At 40.1% G+C, this 19294-nt stretch overlaps 3 protein-coding genes across 3 annotated transcripts; 2 read left to right on the forward strand and 1 right to left on the reverse strand.

Moving 5' to 3' along the window:
• Positions 1 to 4897: 4897 nt before the first annotated feature.
• Positions 4898 to 8106, forward strand: LOC136425619 (micronuclear linker histone polyprotein-like). Its single transcript, XM_066414545.1, has one exon. It carries the CDS (start codon positions 5136 to 5138, stop codon positions 7629 to 7631), a length of 2496 nt encoding a protein of 831 aa, XP_066270642.1. The 5' UTR covers positions 4898 to 5135; the 3' UTR covers positions 7632 to 8106.
• A 505-nt stretch (positions 8107 to 8611) lies between these two features.
• Positions 8612 to 10957, forward strand: LOC136424993 (protein NATD1-like). The gene is made up of 3 exons (XM_066413677.1): positions 8612 to 8895; positions 9423 to 9541; positions 10731 to 10957. Exons 1-3 carry the CDS (start codon positions 8721 to 8723, stop codon positions 10848 to 10850), a joined length of 414 nt encoding a protein of 137 aa, XP_066269774.1. The 5' UTR covers positions 8612 to 8720; the 3' UTR covers positions 10851 to 10957.
• Positions 10958 to 12464: 1507 nt separating this feature from the next.
• LOC136424992 (dnaJ homolog subfamily A member 1-like) lies at positions 12465 to 19079 on the reverse strand. The gene is made up of 8 exons (XM_066413676.1): positions 18954 to 19079; positions 17255 to 17439; positions 16822 to 16991; positions 15943 to 16073; positions 14960 to 15187; positions 14016 to 14246; positions 13402 to 13569; positions 12465 to 12840 (listed from the first exon to the last, which is right to left on the reverse strand). The coding sequence occupies exons 2-8, from the start codon at positions 17384 to 17386 to the stop codon at positions 12689 to 12691; spliced, it is 1212 nt and encodes a 403-aa protein (XP_066269773.1). The 5' UTR covers positions 17387 to 17439; positions 18954 to 19079; the 3' UTR covers positions 12465 to 12688.
• Between the last annotated feature and the right edge of the window lie 215 nt (positions 19080 to 19294).

Below are 19294 nucleotides of genomic sequence, written 5' to 3' on the forward strand. Positions count from 1 at the left end.
AGTACAAAATCATCGCTTTCACAGTGCCTTTGATAAATTTTGATTCATATCATACCATAACAGTTTCCAGACACGAAGCCTTCTGCTGCAGTACCATGGAGAGTCGCCAGGGGTCCATAATTAGAGTTGTCCTTTACTCTGCCAACACCTACCTACAGACCAAATGTCTATCCGCGACTTCTTGAGTTATGCTGTCCACACAATCAAACGGCACTAAAGACATATAACCTTCTTGGCGAAGGTAACAACATAGCATTCCAGTGTTTAAAATTGAATAAGCGACCCCTATCATGTCGAGATAAATTTTCAACCGTATACGCCACGGTTCCCTGCTTCAATTGAAGGCATGCACGATCATGGGAAGAAAGAACCCACCATTAGGTGCAAGACTGAATAACTCACAATGTTTCAATGCTACGGCTTTCTGGTCCAATGGCATTGAATAGCTTTTGGAAAAAGCAAGTAGAAATCTACCCCTTTGAAATGCATTGGCCAAAATGCTAGCGACTATTCTACTTTTAATGGGTCACTGGTATAAGTGTCTTATTCATGACGTAATTGATACTTATTGTGCAATCATTTGACCTCTTCTTGGGCTTACAAAATGGCTTTCTCGTAACTGATACCTTTTCATCTTCTCTACGTAAACATAGTAGATAATTGGTGGCCGACATTCGAGCCTCCTCAAATGTGCAATGGACCAAGACCTTTTATACGTGACCTGTTGCATTCAAACATCTTTATTTGTGAGTGAGACAGCAAATTATGTAGGTTTTGTTGCCAAAATATGCTTTTACAAGATTGTAATTGTAAGAATGTGATACAATGAGAGAAAGTGGCAGATTATCAAAGTACAATTTTTCATCTCAAACGAATATCATTTGTATAGCAGAAACTACTTCTTTTAGATACGGTAAAATCGAGATTCGTGCTCTTTCGTCTAGTCGAAATTTTTACCAAAATTTGAAAAAAAACACGATTTCATCATAAAGATGTTTTTCTCATATTTTTAAATGCATATTACCCGTTAAACGACATGCAAAATACAAATCCTTCAAAAGATACCGTAACATTGTAACAGTCCACCTTGATAATCCCCGGAGGGGGTGCCCCCTCTGTCCGGACTAGCCGTTCCTTAGCCTCTCGCCCCTCTGACAGGCATAGGCTGTTGCCATGCAGGCGTCAATGGTGTTTTCGCAACCTTCCCAATGGCCGTTCCCTAGCTACGACCGGCCTTACCTAACGGCGGAATGAAAAATTGCGGACTAATTTCATGACCTACAACAGAACTCAACCCCCCAAGGAGCCAGCAACAGTCGAATCAGACGATACTACCCTGAGGAAAATCAGACGACTTTTCTTTACCTCAGAGAAACGACAGGCGATAACGCCCAGGCAAGGTACGTTGGTATTTTATCAGTTTAAGATAACCTCACCACTGATTGGTAGTGTGCATAGCGTGAACGTTGGAATGGTACTAAAATTGGGGTAGAATTCTTGGCGTTGTTAGTGAGGTGTTTTATGAATGGCGCACGCCTTGAAACAAAAAGTCGTAACTTTATCCGGTATCAACACGTGAAATTGAATCTACCAGGAGAGGTCGTTGTAGTAAACATTCACGTCGACGTACCGACGGTGGAAAATGCAGTACTGGCATGTTTGTAATAAAATGGAGATTAAGGTTTTATGGGGGATTTTTGTAACGTATAAACATCCCATAAGTCTATTCTCCGTTGGTGTGACCGTAGCAATTAGATTGACCACACATGTCTTCGTATATGGGTACCGTAAACTTCTTAATACTGTGCTAGTAAACATCTACTACATGTATGCTCATATGGGTTAGAATTTGGCGTTTTTGAACGGGTTGTATACAGAATTCTGCGTGCATACGTTAGTGGGATCTTTGTTTGAATAATTTAAACATTGACCTATGAGTGTGCTAATCGGCAGAATCCTAACATACTACAATCAAACATGTACCACTAGTGACCACTTCTGCATTAAAGACCACCTTTCCGTTTGGGACACTTTCTGGTGGTTCCTTAGATTTTTCCCTGATCGATCCTAGCACAGTGAATCCTGTCTCTAGTGAGTGGTCACTGTAGACTGGGTGACTCTACGCTTACAAACATGCTAAACTTAGCTGTCGTTTTGTAGCTACGTAGTACCTAAAGAGTGAAGATTTTCTGTTAACATGTTATCCTTATAGGCCACATTTTACAGCCAATCTATCCTGTACGCTGGATGCCTTTGACAAAGGCTTTGATATCCATATACTGAGTAGAAATCTAACCGTAAAAGGATGCTCTCTACTCGGCATGAACATAGTCACGCTCTTACAAGTTTATGATCAAGTTTGAAACATTGATAAGAATACACATTTTTTATTCGTAACAGAGCTGTCTACCTTGACCTTAACGTCCGGTAATTTGAAACGTTTTGACTTTCTTCTTTGACGTCCTAACATTCAAAGAGTACGAAGATCGAAGACGTCAGGCCCACACCTTCTGAACAATTAAAACATTGACACTTCCTGTAAAGACATTCCCCACGCCTCTAGAATTTTCAAGAGCATTGACAGCTACTCTAAAGACATTCCTCGCGACCACAGAACCCTTACTACATTCACAATCACCACAGAGACACCCTGAAAGGTATTGTCGAATCGGCAAGCAAATTTTGTACCCAATTAGCCTTTGGCTCATAGTTTGCGATATACACAAACCACTCCTCTTAATTAACAACTATTGGGTACGTAAAGAAGACGATACTATAGACACTATAGGCGTACGTGACTTGCGAACACCCTTATTGCACGACATATGGGGCTCTAAAGACATTCTCTTGACAATTCCTGTCTTGAAAATCAGATCACAAACTGGAGTTGTTTGGAGAGTAAACGGTGTCCTTCGCGAGGTTATAATCAGAGCTACACGCGCGAAATGCATTTGTCATGTCGAACTGTCAATGTCAGACACCCTGTTGACAGTGTACGTTGGATCACAATCTTATTTGATGTCCCTTTTTCTTACGCCTCACGATTCAAGAGGCCATCGGTTTGGAGCGAAAAACTAGCTAAGATACTAGAAAAAAATACCATCTCTTTGTGGTCACGCTCTGTATATAAATAGTCTAAGAGAGGCACTGAAAATGGCTTTTTGCATATAATATAGTAGGTAGACTTCTACGCCGCAAAGTTGCAAAAATAGATATACTTTGTCATTGTGTGACGTATTGAAAACTCAACTATTTAAATTGTTTAACCAAGGTGGAGACGTTGGAATTGTCACGTAATATTGGCTAGCAACTCCCAACCACTTAATGCAGAAATGAGCTCCTCAGCGATAAATTAGTTTTATTACGCAAGTGTCCTAGCCATTCAACTTCAAGTGTTCTTTGTTCTAAAATGGTCTAATAAAAGTGCTCCGCATTCAGAGTTCGTGTTGTGTATACAAAAGGAATTGACGGGCGTTTCCGCTAATTGAAATATGTTTGCACATGATTTAGACTGCGAAGGTTTCCAAGGTTATATATCTTTGGGTGGTTAGTTCAGGTGCATATGTATACTACAAAAAATACCTAAAGAACGCAGATTTCCTTATCTTAGATTTTTAGTATGCTTTAATGTGTAAAATCAACTCTGCTTTCAATGATAAAAACTGTTTTGTCAAAGAATTTCATCTTAAACGGCTGATAATGGAAGTAGAATATAACTAAGAACTTAGCAGCCTATAGCTATATTGCTGACGCATCCGCCCACAATGCATGAAACCACATTTTCGCAACGCTATATTGGTCAATAGTCTGGCTATAATCTAAATGTCGAACTCTTCTACAATATCGTTTGGATTCCATAATCTTTGCGTATCCTTAGAGCCGATTCTTAATGTCCAAGCAGAGCAGATGTTGGGCGGTAAAATCGTTGCATCTTACTACCTGCCCGTTTTTGTTACAAACTGCCTACTCCTCTTTCTTTTCTTGCGAAGTCGACCGTAAAAACTACTTTAATTTTCTACGTTTAGACAACTTCTTGGTCGGCTGATTTTTCTCTTAACCATATGCGTATCCTTTTACGTGAATTCTGCTTGTGGTCCGACACTTCAAGAGGCTGGGTATACCTTACTCCAAGCGCCCGCCGTACACTGTAAGCACGTCCCAAATTGTTTAGGGTTACACGCAAGCACTGAAAAGGAAACAAGACTCTTATTCGAGTGCCCATTCGGAAACCCGCCTCTGTTATTATTAAACAGAACGACATGAATGAACCAGTGTTGTGCTTCCAAACCACATAGAGAGATCTGTTATACAAAACGAAAAACGTACGTATACTGTAAAAGATATTCAACATAATTTTATCATTAGAATGTACGACCAGGGTTATAAAAGTGAAATTGCAACAGTATCGAAGGTGAAGGTAAAATCGAGACGGTTGTCTGGGTCAATGACTTGCACGTGAACTTGAAAGGATAATGTATCAAGCAGTGTGTTTGCAAAACAAAGCAACAGAATTTGGTTACTATTTTAGTTACTATTTAAGAGTGGACAAAAATAACATTAGAAAGTCTCCCAGGTTGGTGTGTTAGTTTGATGCCAGTTGTAATCAAACGAAGGATTTTGGCATGATCTTCTTCGTTCGTTCTCTGCACGGAGGGGTATGTTCGTAAAAAAGTATCGCAAAGTTTAGGAAATGTGCCATTTTCTGTGTGCACGTTTAACAGTATATAGCGCCCTAAATATGTAGATAGTTCTTTACCTTCCATTGCATCTTCATTGTTTTGTTGCTAATAGTGTAGATGACACCGATTGTTTTGATTTGTGTAATGACAAATTAACCTATCTCAACTAAATTTTATGTTTCAGGAGACAAGAATTGTTGCAAAGATGCACTGGCCTAACTGAGAAACAAGGAAGAGACTGACTTCTTTTCTGTGATCAAATGTTTCCAGACAAAGTCCTCAGGGTTATCGAGTAAAGATGTTCAGACGAACGTGACGAAAAGTGACAATGGAGGATGAACGGACATACAGTGACACGAAATGTGTTAGTAAATCGCTAATCGGGCGACACGAAGGTCAAGATGGCGGACAGTGAAAATTGAAGAGTTGAACATTTCACTCCACCGAACGACAACAATGTTAAACCAGCGCGCCAATGCGCAACAGTCGCGAAAAGCGGACGAAGAGGCGTGGAAAAAGTTCAAAAAGGAAAGAGACTTGGCCTTGAAGCGTGAGGAAGCGGCCAAGAACTTGAGTCACCTCATCGCCTATCAGAAGGACAAGAGAGTGCGTGAACTCAAGGAAAGACAGAAACAGAAGGACGCTGAGAATTTGAATCTTGGCAAATCGGTGAAAAGACTTAAAGGTGATTTAAAAGACACTGTTAAAGGAAGGAGTAAACTAGAACAGAAGCTAAGACAAGAACTTAAAGCCTTAAGAGAGCAAAATAAGAAGCTACAAAAGGAGTTGGTCGTTTTGAAAGAAGCAGAACCCACGAAACAAAAGAATAGCAGAAAACAAAAGGGAGAAAGGATAGAAGAAAATGCAAAATTTTACAGTTGTGCGACAGAAGATGACGAACTAGACTTTGAAACAGACGACGAATCCAGGGTTCCGAACGGGAAAGTAGACAGTAAACTCCGAAAGGTGGACCAAAGAAAGAGGGTTGACAGAAGAGCAGCAAAGGATGCGAGTAAAAACGCGTCAACGAAGCAACCTAGAGAAAACAAGAAAGAAAGAAAACAGTCAAAGGATGATGTTAAAAGACCAACGTCGTCAAAGACAAAGGCAAGAAAACACAGTGGAAAAGCGCAAAGAGACGCACCTCGTCCGGGAGAAACCGTAAAGAAACAAAACAGACCAAGAAGTCGGGAAGAAAACGAGAAAAGGCAAGCGAAAAAACAAAACAGACCGATAAGTCGGGAAGAAAACGAGAAAAGACGAGTGGCAAAGAAAAACAGATCTAAACGCGCAGCAAGACATCAAGACGACGGGTTCGATTCTTATTCCGATGACGATTTCGAGGACACGGAGAACGAAGGTGAGTCTAATCGTCAAAACATCGGTGAGAAAAAGTCCAGACTAAGCACAAATAATACTCGTAAGGGTCAGACAGAGGCCACGGTGGGAACAAAGGAAGCGGAAAATAAAGCAGCTTTCAGAGAAAAGACTGATGGGACAGGTGGCGACAGGGCCATCAAAGGGGGTGACCGAAAGGTCAGGGGTCAAGATGAGGACCTGTCAGACCGTCAAGCGCGCAGGACTAAAAGAGAGACAAATGGACGGTTAATTGTGGATAATGGGGAAACGAGCGACAGTGGGGCAAACAATGATGGAGACCGCCAAGTGGGGAGAAGAAAGGACGCGGGAAAAACTAGACCGCGAGGGGGGAAGGGGGGCGACGCTCTGCTGACGTCAGATTCGGAGGACAGTGAACAGATCGACCGAATGAAAGGGCGTGATAGAAAGCAAAACGACAAAGGGAAAAGTGACAAATACACTGAAGATGAAGCCACCAGAGGCTACGAAAGACAAAAGGAATACGAAAGAGGGCGTGGCAACAAAAATGACCGTAATGGTGGTAAACATGAGAGTCATTCTGAAAAACACAGAAGAGGCCAACTTGCACAGGACAGCAGTTCAGCCACGGAGTCAGACACGGACCCACAACACCACAGAGAAAAGCGCGGGAAAACTAAAACTCAGAACCGTACGGACCATGACGGGCATGGTCTTCCTCAAATCACATTAACAGACGACAAGAACACGGTTAGCCTGATTTCCAAACAGAGTTCGACGAAGGCGCCAACGCTCGACTTCCGACAACCACTTCAAGAAAGTGGGGACGAGAGAGAGGGCAGAAAGAAACTCGGGAACAATCGTAAACCACGTGATGATCACGTGACGAACTCACATGAAGTCAGAGGTAGCGACGCGCACCGTTCTTCTTATGGTAAATCGTATGAACCTGAAAATAGCGCATACGGACCAGCATTTTCTCAAAGTCATCGACGACAAGCCGATCAGTTTGCTAAAGATGGCGGAGGTCCACACTCAGACTTGAGAACAGATCTTTCCTACAAAAAGAGGTTAGTCAACAAATCTGAGTGGGAAAAGTTCCTGTCAGAAAACGCTGATCACGTCAGCGGCGTCAAGGGCATGTCTGACGGTAAAAATCGTTCAGGTGTCCCCATGGCAACGCACGGCAACTCGTTCCCAATGTCTTACCCGCCTAACATCACAAACAACTCCCCCGGACATTTTGGACACTCTCTTGGGCACAAGAAAGGCCACTATAACGGGATCAGTGTACCCGGCGACAAACCCGTATTTCCTACGGGAAGGAGAAAGAAGTCCTCCCGCAAAACTGACGACGATTTTTCAGACGACAGTGAGGAAAGCTCTGACGTCATGGGCTCGTTCCTGGGCTCGCCTGTGGACGTGAATGCTAAGATCAGACAGTACAGAGAGCGCGCGGAGAAGATTGACGTACAACTGAGACGTAACCAGCGAGTGGGCATGTTTGCCGTGCAGCCTGCTGGGAAGACTGTTAAAGAACGAAGAGTTTACCCGACGACGAGGATTTTGTTTAGAACTTACCGTAACCCGGGGCAACCGAGAGCAACCTTATAAGGACATGTAGAAATGACGTATTGCAATCCTGCAATTCCTGGTAAATTTTGCAATGAAAGCAATGTATCAACAACGTTAGTGTTCACCAATGAAATTGTCAAGCAATATAGAATTGACTAAATTATATATAGCGAACTATTTTTGATATACATGTACCAGTTTAAGAATTGGGAACCACTAGTTTTGCTTCTATTACTTTTATATAGATATTTCTCCAACGTGTGGTTTTTATTATTTATATTCTATATATATCCACACTTGTACACCATTTCATTTAGATATATATATAAACAACCAAACGAAATAGATACAATCGATGTTATTTAATAAGCAGACAAGGCTTTACTTTCTAAGTTATATTTGTGCATGTGTTGTCATACATATGACGTTTCGTTTGAACATTTCTTTACATCCTGATGCAATGAAGAATACTTGATTTGAGTTTGTGTCTCTTTCAAATGTAAACTAAAAACTTTCATGAGCTTCAATATGCAGGAAATAAAGTGGTTGAAAGAGTACAGATTTTCAATGTGCATTATTTTGGTTAGCAATGATAAAATTGGATATACGTCTATCAATGAAAAGCTCTAGCTAAAGTATTTCAAATGGCCATGTAACGTTCACGTTATATTGGAAACATTGACTTGAACATTGATATCCGCTATGAAGGACAAATCGTACTGGAAAAACTTTATTGATTGTACCTCACCGGAATAATCCGGAAGAATGATGATGATGATGACTTGAAAAAGTGTCCCGCCAAAAGTAAATTTAAAAGGACGCTGTAGGAAGCATTCAACATAGCGCTGATATAGTCATATTAAACAATGGAGTGACAAGAACAAACAATTAAGTAGAATGCACTTTAAAAGTCATATCAACACTGCGTCATACTCATACACACTCTGAAACACCTGTTGCACCCACAAGGCAGTGCGTGCTGTAACACCGGAAACAGCTCTTACACCGGAAACAGCTGGTATATCGGTGAAAGGTCACCGACCGACAGGTCCTGATTTTGGCAGAGAATTAGAAACGCTAGATAAATAGCCACGTTTAAAGCTATTTACTTCAATAATAACACTTTGCATGGCAATTGTGAGACCATTGGTTGGTAGGGCAGCCAACTGGACAGGAATTTTACGTCGTTATTCAACGGTAGAAGCGTTTACAGCCAACCTGATGGCGAGTGGGGAGGGCGGAGCCATGCCGGTAGTCGGCCACGACAAAATGAAGAAGGAATTCTACATCAAAATGGACAGAAGTGAGTGTTTAGACCTATCTATAACACGCAGTAATTCGTTTGAAGGCAACAAACAATTAGTTGCCATGACAACACATGTACACTTATTATAACGGTACGATAGCGGCATTGCAAATTATTGCATCATCCGCCTTCAAAATTATATAATAATAATAATAATAATAATATCAGGTGTATTTGCAGCCAGTGCCACAGGCAGGTACCCAATGTGTAGGGTAATGAGGCTGTTTAACGTGTTCGAGGCACCTCCTCGAGCACGGGACCCCCGTTTTACGTCCCTCCCGGAAGACGATTTCGTGGAAAGATTATAAAATGATTTAGAAACGTCAAACGTAAAATGTGTAACTTTAGATATTCCCAACAGCGCCCCTCTTCCTCTGTTTAGGTGAAGCTCTGAAATTTTATTTATTCAGGTCCTAGCTAGCACATTACGTACAGATGTAAAGAGATAATTCCATATCTCTAAGTACACAATCTAGCCCACTGAACGTTAATAATATATGTGTATGATTTCTCTCCCTTTCCAGCTAGTGCAGAGAAGGCCATTTTGCAGTATGACATGTACAGGAAAGGTTACGTGGACTTCTATCACACGTTTGTACCAGAGGTCTACAGAGGGAAAGGTCTGGCCAAACACTTGGCTAAGGTATTAAAGATCTATACTTTTTCAGACAAATTAAAGCTAAGTGTTCATCAGAGTGCATTATACTGTATATTTTTGTATTCATTTGTAGTAAAGGAGGGGAAAGGAGGTATTTCACTGTTTTAAATTTGAGGATGAAACAATTCTGCCAACCCCACTCGCAAGCAATCCAGAACACATCTCACAGTTTGCGGAAGAGTTCTAAACATTGGGCGTGATTTCTACAATGCCCCTCGGCAGAAAGGCGGTCAGGAATGTTAGCCATGGCTTCCTGACATTCGGTATGGTAGCCTTACACAGTATTTAGACAAAAAAGTACCGAGTTCGGCAAGAATTTCTAGTGTGTACGGCAAGAAATACAGAGCATGGCAATTTCTAGCAGGTACAGCTCGAATTACCAGGTTCTGCAAGAAAGAAGTGTCATGGGGGTGCAAGTGTAAAGTTCTTTTGGACTGTCAACTGGAAGATTTGAAAGACATCTGTCATTTGTACACTTGACTAGCTTCCTATCCTCAGTATGCTATTCAACCTAATGGTGGGAATGTACAGCATTAGTTTGACTGTTGTTTTTCTTGGAACCACCTTGTATTGATACAGCTATTCACCATACATTTCAAAAGGGACAAAGTGTGTATTCACCTTGCAGGTGTGACAATTCTCAGGTAGTTTGCAAATCACAAAGGAAAGAAAAACCTTTGTTATAACCTATCAGGTCACTTGATTCATAGAGATTGAATACAGCAATGTACCTTGTTAGTTTTTCAATCCATACTTGGACATTTATGGCCATGTGCATAATTGATAGGATTGTTCATTATTATCACGTGAAGAATGAGGACATTCCTTTTGGGGACAGTCAAACCTGTCTAATGTGACTAGTGAAGGGACTTGGAAAATAGTTACAGTAGACAGCTGGTCACTATAGACACGATTCTTAATGCTTGGGTCAATGTAAATTTTTGGCATATTCTCTTTGAATTGGAACCCCTAGAAACGCTATTCCTGTATTTTCAGTAGCAAAGTTCAAATGCCATCAACTAAAGTTTGCCACAGTTGGCAAAGTTTGATGTCTCAATTTTTTGTTGAAATTATTTTTTTTTTACCTCAGTACTCTTTAGAATATTTCACTTCTAATGCATCTTAAGTAAAAGAAATATCTGCATTTAAATGATTATTGAAATATCTTCTACAGGCTGCCTTGGACTATGCTGTAGAAGAAGACTTGAAGATGAAGCTAACCTGTACCTATCTACAGAAGTACACTCAGGACAACCCACTTCCACAGTACGAAGAGAGGATCGTACCTTCTTAAAGCCAACATCACACTGTCTACGACCTTCAGCCCAATTTGTTGATCACCAGAAGGTTGCAGAGTCTCAATATCACCAGTCAGATTTTCATGTAGAAATCTACAATATGATACTGAGCTTATGTAGACATCTGTTGAGCTTTAAATATCATGCAGTGATTGAGAGGACACCTGCCCAAAATGTAATCTAGAGCTGGCACTCATTAGGCGTTCTTCTCTTCTTCTATGTGACAACATAAGGTTACACCAAATTAAGTTGTTGATTGATTTAACAGACAGTGATGCTAAACTGAGAGATCAACATGAAAACAGAGCATGAGAGGCAGACCTTTGCATTGGCATTTTACACAATTTGAGGGAGTGTTGTCAGATTGAAGTCTTCCTCCAAGCCCTGTTTTAATCTTGGCATCCTAAATATCTACTCTAACATGCCTGACAACCAAGGAAATAAATTTGTGTGGCCTAACCTTTCCCTGCTGCTTAACCCTCTAAACAAAACAGATCTGGTGCTACCTTAGCAGGGAGAAGGTTAAATGTTAACTTTAGTCACTAGCAGAGTTTTAGAAATAAATTTTACAAGGAAAAATGTGACCAAAGCTTTGATTTTCTAACATTTCTAACAAGTGTTTTAAAGTTATTATTGTATCAGCAATAACTCTAACAGTTGTTTATACCTCAATGTTTCTGTGTGTTTGTAAAATGCTAGATTTATTTCTATTTGTATACAATGATTTTTTCCATACATGCAACTACTTCTGTCTTTGAATAGGAAGTAAACTTTGTCATGAGGAAAAGAAGTATATGTGCTCTTTGTAAATCTAACAGAATGCATACAGCATGATCAATGAAATAAAATAAATCTCATATTTTGGTCTTATTTGGGATTTTCTACTCTTCCTGTTATATCATATCATATGGCCAGATGTGAGAAAGATTTTGAGGAGATAGAACATGGGCATTGACAATTCATGAACTCGATGTACCCAGTCAGTAAAAACTTAGCATCTTTGGGGAAATGCATACCAACTCAACCTTGAAATCTTATGCTGCATTGTGTACATTTAGAATTACAGACACACACAGACAAACATACACACAGACAGACAAGCCAAAAGCTTAACACAGTGGATCCAGTATTAGCCTTTATTTCTTCACTGCTAGTTGACAAACATTTTGGGTCCCATCCTTTACACAGACACATACAACTAGCAGCTAACAGTTAAGACACTTACATATCTTAATACATTCAAATCTTTGCTACAAGCAGGGCCTCTGTTGTAGCAAGCATACAGTCCTTGCCTCTAAAAGCTGGGTGATCTTGACACAGTATCTATTGTCTGCTGTCATTCCGTAGCAAATGTCTCTCACTAAAATACTGTAGATGCATTAGGTAGGGGGAAAGGCCATGTTCGCTGTGTTTTGAGTTCGCAGTGTGCATTACTGACGGAAAATCTATACTGCCCATGATGTGATGACCACGAAAACGTGAACATGAAACCACAGCTACTATTTCAAGACTTACAGTAGTCACAGTAAGCTCTCAAAGCACGCATTGCTAGATTTTCAGCCACAAGGACAGTTTTACAAGGCAAAGCTGTCTCTATAGGTACTTTCTTGGTTTCTTGTTTCGCAAGGTACAAGATACTGGCTGTCCTATAGACACCGCCTGCTTAAAAAAAAAAGAAGCCGTTCCTCGTTCTCTTCGTTGTAGAACACATATGGTGGAAAGTTCTACAAAAATTTAGTGCTTGTGGAGCCTAAAATGAGGTAAAATTGGCAAAAAAAGGTTGGAAGAGGGGCAAAATCATTTGGATGCAGCCGTTTTGTTTCTGAAGGGTTCTTCACTGTGTGGCACACTGTACCCCGCCTCTGTGGGGATGTTCATCGTCTTCCTCGTACGCGTTTCCTGCGAAACGTTGCCGCTGCTGAGAGGGGTCGATACGGACTAAATCTACCACCTCTGCGTCGTCTGTTTCCAAGACTTCTTCGCGCTCTGTTGGGAGAACAAAAGTGAAGGTCTTACAACTGCAATTTTCTTAAGTATCACTAGGTGGCTCTATTAATAGGTGACTAAGTGTGTTACTAGGTGGTAGTAAATCCAAAACTTCTTTACTCTTTGTACTGAGAATGAGTGAAAGTAATGATTATGCTGCTGTTTTAACAAAAATCACTAGGTGGCTCTGTTGCACATTTGGTCACCAACTAAGAACTTCATACTGAGTAAACCATCTAGATTATTAGTAAGTTATCATAATATTGGTGGCTTGGACAAATAAAAGGATGGATTCAAAAACTTGCAGGTAGGTCTAAGGAATCCGTACTAAATTTTGGGCTCCTTTCATGACACAACTCTTACTTGGGGAATCTTAGTTTTATTCTTCATCCAACATAGATATATTTAACTAGGTGTATCAGAAGTTGTCATATTTTTTTCAATTCTTCATTCAACAAACAAAGAGATAACCATTCTTATACAAACTAAGAACTGAAGGTATATGGCAAGACAAAAAGAAGAAAATTACTACAACAGGTAATAAAGGATCATCATATTTACCTGGCATCAGTGCTTCTAGCTCGGGGAGTCTTTCCTTTGGCAAGAAACCGTCTGGGGGGAAGTTGACCACAAACTGGATGATGAGACGACCCTTGTCGAACGGGTTGCGGTACATCGGCATTCCCTCGTTCATGATGCATTTCACGTCTCCGTACTTGATGACCTCGCCTGTTTGAACATGAATACATTCGGTAAATTTTGAAGTGTCTAAATCTTTAACATCACACTCACTCACTAACAATACACATAGAAATTCAAATACAGGGCTCTCTCTCGAGAAATGTAGAGGGTCTTATGGCGCCTGCACCCATATCCAACGGTCAAAAATAAATAAGAGTTTTAAACTATTCAAAAGCCGATCTTGGGGGTGATTTTTGTGTGAAATCTTGGCAGTTCTGGGGCCGCTGTGGCAGGAAAGACTATGTTCTTGTTGAATCAACCTTTGTAAATCTTGTCTTCATAGACTTATTCACAGTTCACTGATACTGTCTGAAACTCATGACCTTACTATTTTAAGACACCTTATTCAATTGTTTGATTTATTTTGTATAATGTACCTGGATATCAGCTTTTATCACATTCATATATAATGTATAAGTGAAAGCCAAATTTACCAGGATGAGATGTGATCAGCAGCGTTCTGTTATCGAGTGTTTTGATTGGTCGCTGGAATCCGCACAGCGCCTCCACCAGCTCGATCTCTAGCTTCATGAGCAGGTCGCCATGGTTACGGTGGTACACGGGATGCTCCTTCTCGTCCAGAACGATGATGATGTCACCTGGCTCCAGACCTGGCTCCTGGTCGCCTTCTCCGTGGAAGGTGATCTTCTGTCCGTCCTTCATACCTGAGGAAACATTGGGTTATGAGAGACTCCTAGTGACGGGCAAAGGTACTGCACAATTAAGTTTGTCTACAGGAACATAATGAAAGCTTTATCAAACACGGTATCAAAAATGTGCTGTTATATTTCCCCTTCTATATATGGAATATAGAAATGGATTTTTTTTTATTCCTTTGTAATCTTACTAACCAAACAATAACCACAAAGTATTAGTTATGATAAACGTATTAAAATCTGCTATTTTCTGAACATCATTAGTAGACTTCTGAGAGAGAAATGATTAAAAGAAATTAAAAATGAACATAAAACGATTACATTCATTTACCTTCATGGTGGTTTTATTTTGTGGTACATGGTAGAAGAAAAAAGGAGGTATTCCCAACGTTTCAAATTCAAGGTTGAAACAATTTTGTAGTACAGTTGTCTTACAATGAAGACATATTCATGGTGTCATGAATTTGCTGTGGAGAGGTCGCCGCATAAAAAAACCACCATGAAAGTTTCAAGATTTACAGTAAGTAAACTTTAAAATTAGGTAAGAAAGGCCACACCTCAAGCATGTTAAAGAACCTGCTACACTTATCAAATTCGAAAAGAGTAAGGGTCCTTCCAGGTGTGAGCGGATTAGACCTTACAGTCTGTATATAGGCTACAGAATCTTCAGCAACTTGAAGTTGGTGGCCTCAAAAGAAATAAGAAGAAGAGGCTGGACTCACCTTTGTCGATGTGCACCTCTAGGATCTTGCGTTCTCGTACGATCTTCCTGCCGGTACAGGTCTTGCAGCGGTCGCGTGGGTTGATGCGCTCCCCCTGCCCCTGACACTCGTTACACATGGACTGGATCTGCTGCACCATGCCAGGGCCCAGCTGCTGGATACGAACCTGCATACCGGTGCCGCGACAGTTCGGACAGCTCTCCACCGCGCCCTTCTTCCCACCGCGACCTACGTGTCGTGGAATACCGTAAATACTTGGAAATCTCAACAACAACAACAAACAACAACAACAAAGACACATCTCACACAGCGATGGTTATGCAAAATAATGTATTTCCTATGATACAGGTTTACAAAAACAAACTTTTAAATCTTACAAAACGATATCATAATAGCTAAAAGTGAACATTTTCACCAAAGAATACCAGTACATCTGCATTAAGCACATGAAAGGTTTACTGATAATAGATTTGCATGCATATGTCAGGCTTTTCCATACTGTGGACACTAGGAAACTAAAGCTGCATTTACAAAGTGTAAATTGCAATACTGACTATTAAATTCAGGCAGTGTGTTGACAAGCAAAATGCATTAATTTTGATATCTTACAATAGATAAGTTACATACAAGACAATCGGTATGCTGCATTACTTGTCATATTGATTTCTATTCCACAAAAAGGCCTATAGTATAAAACGTTATGTGCAAGACCATTTGATGTACAATAGGATTTAACATATTCTTGACATACAAGTGACATGAAAAATGCTAAAACCTTAAAGTTTGTTTTATCACTTGTTAAATATTTTCAAGTCAGCTATAGAATTTCAGACTCAAGAGAGGCAAGAAGGTTTGTAGTCAGGTTTTGCTGACATTCTACTATGTTATGTTGCGCACTGTGCATCTAAATTATTAAGCTAGGTGCACCAGTGCACCTTTTCCCAAAAATGCATTTTGAACCCTGGATGTAAAGTGATACATACCTTCACACTTCTCGCAGATAACATTTTTCTGGAGAGCGAGTTTCCTGGTGGCACCGTTATACAGCTCCTCCAACGATACAGACAGCTGGTGCACCACGTTCTTTCCGCGCCGCTCGCGTGTGGAAGCCCGTCTTTTGTAAACAATGAGAAACAACATTTTAGTATGCCTTTTGTGGCAAAATTGATGGTTCTAAAATGTCAATTCAATTAGTCAGAACATGTATTAATTGCTAATTACAACACTGCAAATAAATCAGGAACCATCTTAATAAACATAAAAATGCACCAAAATACAACTACTGATTAGTACTGAAATAAAATCTTACTGACAACTTAAGTAAAAACCATACAGACAGATACTTGGTTAAGCAATAAACCTACATACACTTGATATATAGGCACACAACTAAATGATTGTTCAGTTTCACTGTTAACCTAACCCACTGTTCACCACCACAACACAACACCTGTCAAGCTTTCGTAGTTCCAAATGAAGAATTTGCTGGTTTCAAGCAGATCCACTCAGAAGACCTAGATTGTGATTGTTGATTCTTACAACAAAGTTTCTCTTGTGCAAAATACACCTTAACCGTCTTCCTGCTAAGGTTGCCTACGGGCACCAAATTTGTATCAGTTATGGGGTTAGACAGCAGGAAGATGGTTAAACAGCACATTTTAACACCTTTTTGTGTTTTGACAAAGAATACACAAGCACACATCATATGTAACTGTGTATGCACCTTTCATGTGTTAAATTGTGAGAATTGGGTTAGACATCACCTTGGAAACAAGATACGTTACGGTTCATCAAAACTGCAAAACTCCCGTGAAAATCAGAACACTTGACAGGCGCGAGAAGATAACAATAAAATCTCTAACGATGCAAACCGTGGCCCTCCTCCGAAGAACATGTCGAACAGGTCCATTGGCGAGTGGAAGTTCCCGCCGCTCGTGCCTCCTTCCTTGATCGCCTGCTCGCCACCTTCGTCGTAAATTTTCCGTTTCTTCTCGTCCGACAAGACTTCATACGCCAAGGAAATTTCTTTGAACTAGAATGTAAAATTTCAAATCTATCAATCAAGCCAAGAAAAAGTGATGAGCATCAACTGTTAGAGTGCATGATAAGGTTAGGGCTATGGCATTAACTGATAAAGAAATTCACAAACACTTTCACAGAGGTTTTACTATGAGATCCTTGAAAGTCTTGATTTCTTGTTGTTTTTTATCTAACTTTCAAAATGGTGCTGTCCATTCTGCTCATACTAAAACAGAAAAACTGCAAAAAAGCAAAATTGTAATTAGAAGATGTTACCTTGTCTCCTGCTTCTGGGTTCTTGTCGGGATGATACTTCATTGCAAGTTTCCGGTACGCCTTCTTTAGTTCCGCCGGCGTGGCGCTAGGTTTGACACCCAGGGTGTCGTAGTACTTCATTTCCTTCACCATGATGATGGTGTGGGTTTTTCTTCTATTTGAGAATTACGCTCCTACAACGTGCGCTGTACAAAAAATACGGATAAAACCTTGTATTCAATATATCTATTTTATGATGTGTTCAATAAATAAATTCAAATCAAGATATGACATAAAGTTTGGCAGTTCATGAATTTGACATCCTCGTCCACCAGGACCTTTCCGCTCTACGTTACATCGCTCGCGGAAAAGGCCCTGGTAACACGGGGTGGCATCCATGGTTATTGCAGGTCGACGAGGCTTGCTCATGAATAATTAATGAGCTAACCCTTATTTGGCACAAATGGCAGTTGTACCTCATGAATAGTTAATGAGCTAGCCCTTATTTGGCACAAACGGCAGTTGTAGCTCATGAATAATTAATGAGCTAGCCGTAACACGTAACCTGATTGGTTGATAGCTTCCCAGCGTTCTTTGCGCGTTTGCTTCCGATGAGTGGAAGCAAATGGGTTTTAACCCCTCTGATTGGCTGAAGCTGTTTTGGAGGCTCGACCTGCAATAACCATGGATTCCACCCCGTGTTACCAGGGCCTTTTCCGCGAGCGATGTAACGTAGAGCGGAAAGGTCCTGGTGGACGAGGATGGAATTTGATGACCTCAGATTAAACTATGTTTTTAATGAGTTATGTCACTATAATGTATACTAAGTCATAAAAATGCCAAAGAACTTGACACTATCCAGATCTCATTGCAAATTCCCCAACAGTATATAATATGTGTGTCACCAGTATTGAACAATTTGACTGTGAACAATAAGGGGGCCTAGCTACTAGCCAATATACGCTGAGTACAATCGGCAATCAATTTTACGTAATTCGCAGTCAGACATGTACATATCAGCAATATTCTAGTTCTATATAATTCGCAGTCAGACCACTCAAATTTAATGTAGAGTGTAATCAGTGAGTGCATTCTTCGTATAGTATACTAGTAGGTGCCATCATGACTCGAGACCTTCCAGTCTCTACATAAGCAAGTAAGCAAGCAATAGGTACCATACCATAATGATAAGTATTCATGATCATGAACAGAAATTTCTCTTATCATAAAAATAGGTCATTGTGTCACGTGACCCTTTAGTATAAAAAATAAATATCGAATGTAAAGACTTTTTAAACCACCTACAAAATTTCAAATTTTGATCATGACTCTTCGTGGGGAAAAAAATCTTGATATAAATCTGTGCTGAATCTGTACACGAATTAGACAATAATTATATTCTCATGACTGCCGCTTTTTTAGACTTTTTGTCTAGAGACAAGAGACAACAAAATATGCCGAAGTGCTCCCAAATTCAGTCGTTTTCTTCTTAATTACTACTTCTAGTGCTCCAGAGAAATAGAGATTGAACATTCGACGTCAAAGTCTACCCTGAAAAGCAGAACTACCACGAGGAAATTATGACGAAACGCTGAGATCATGAAAGAGAAAGAAAACCGGCGAGCGGCAACCGGCGTGCAACCCATTTAACCCAACAAAAAGTCATAATTTCACTCAAATACATGATTTCTGACGGGAATTTTGGTCAGATATTCCTTACCAGGTCCCTATGCGAAGAATCTGGTCCGGTTTTGACGTCCTTCTGGCTTTCGTTACGCTGAAAATGGCTTTTATAACCTTCACTTTCGAGAACACACGATTTTCCAGAAGGATCTATCAAACCGGAAATGATCGAAAGGCTGACTAATACCTTTGACTATTCCACATCATAATAGGGGTAACCTTTTTCATCTTTCTCATTCGAAATTATATTTTTGACATAAAAAATCAAACTATAGTAATTTTGAATATTATCAATGTCCGTTTTTATAACTAGTATATATAATATATGGTTTTTGTTGAAAAATTGTTCTAAAATATTTCTTCAATCTCCCCTAATAA

The sequence above is a fragment of the Branchiostoma lanceolatum genome, chromosome 19 (genome assembly GCF_035083965.1).
Source record: "Branchiostoma lanceolatum isolate klBraLanc5 chromosome 19, klBraLanc5.hap2, whole genome shotgun sequence".
Classification (NCBI taxonomy): domain Eukaryota; kingdom Metazoa; phylum Chordata; class Leptocardii; order Amphioxiformes; family Branchiostomatidae; genus Branchiostoma; species Branchiostoma lanceolatum.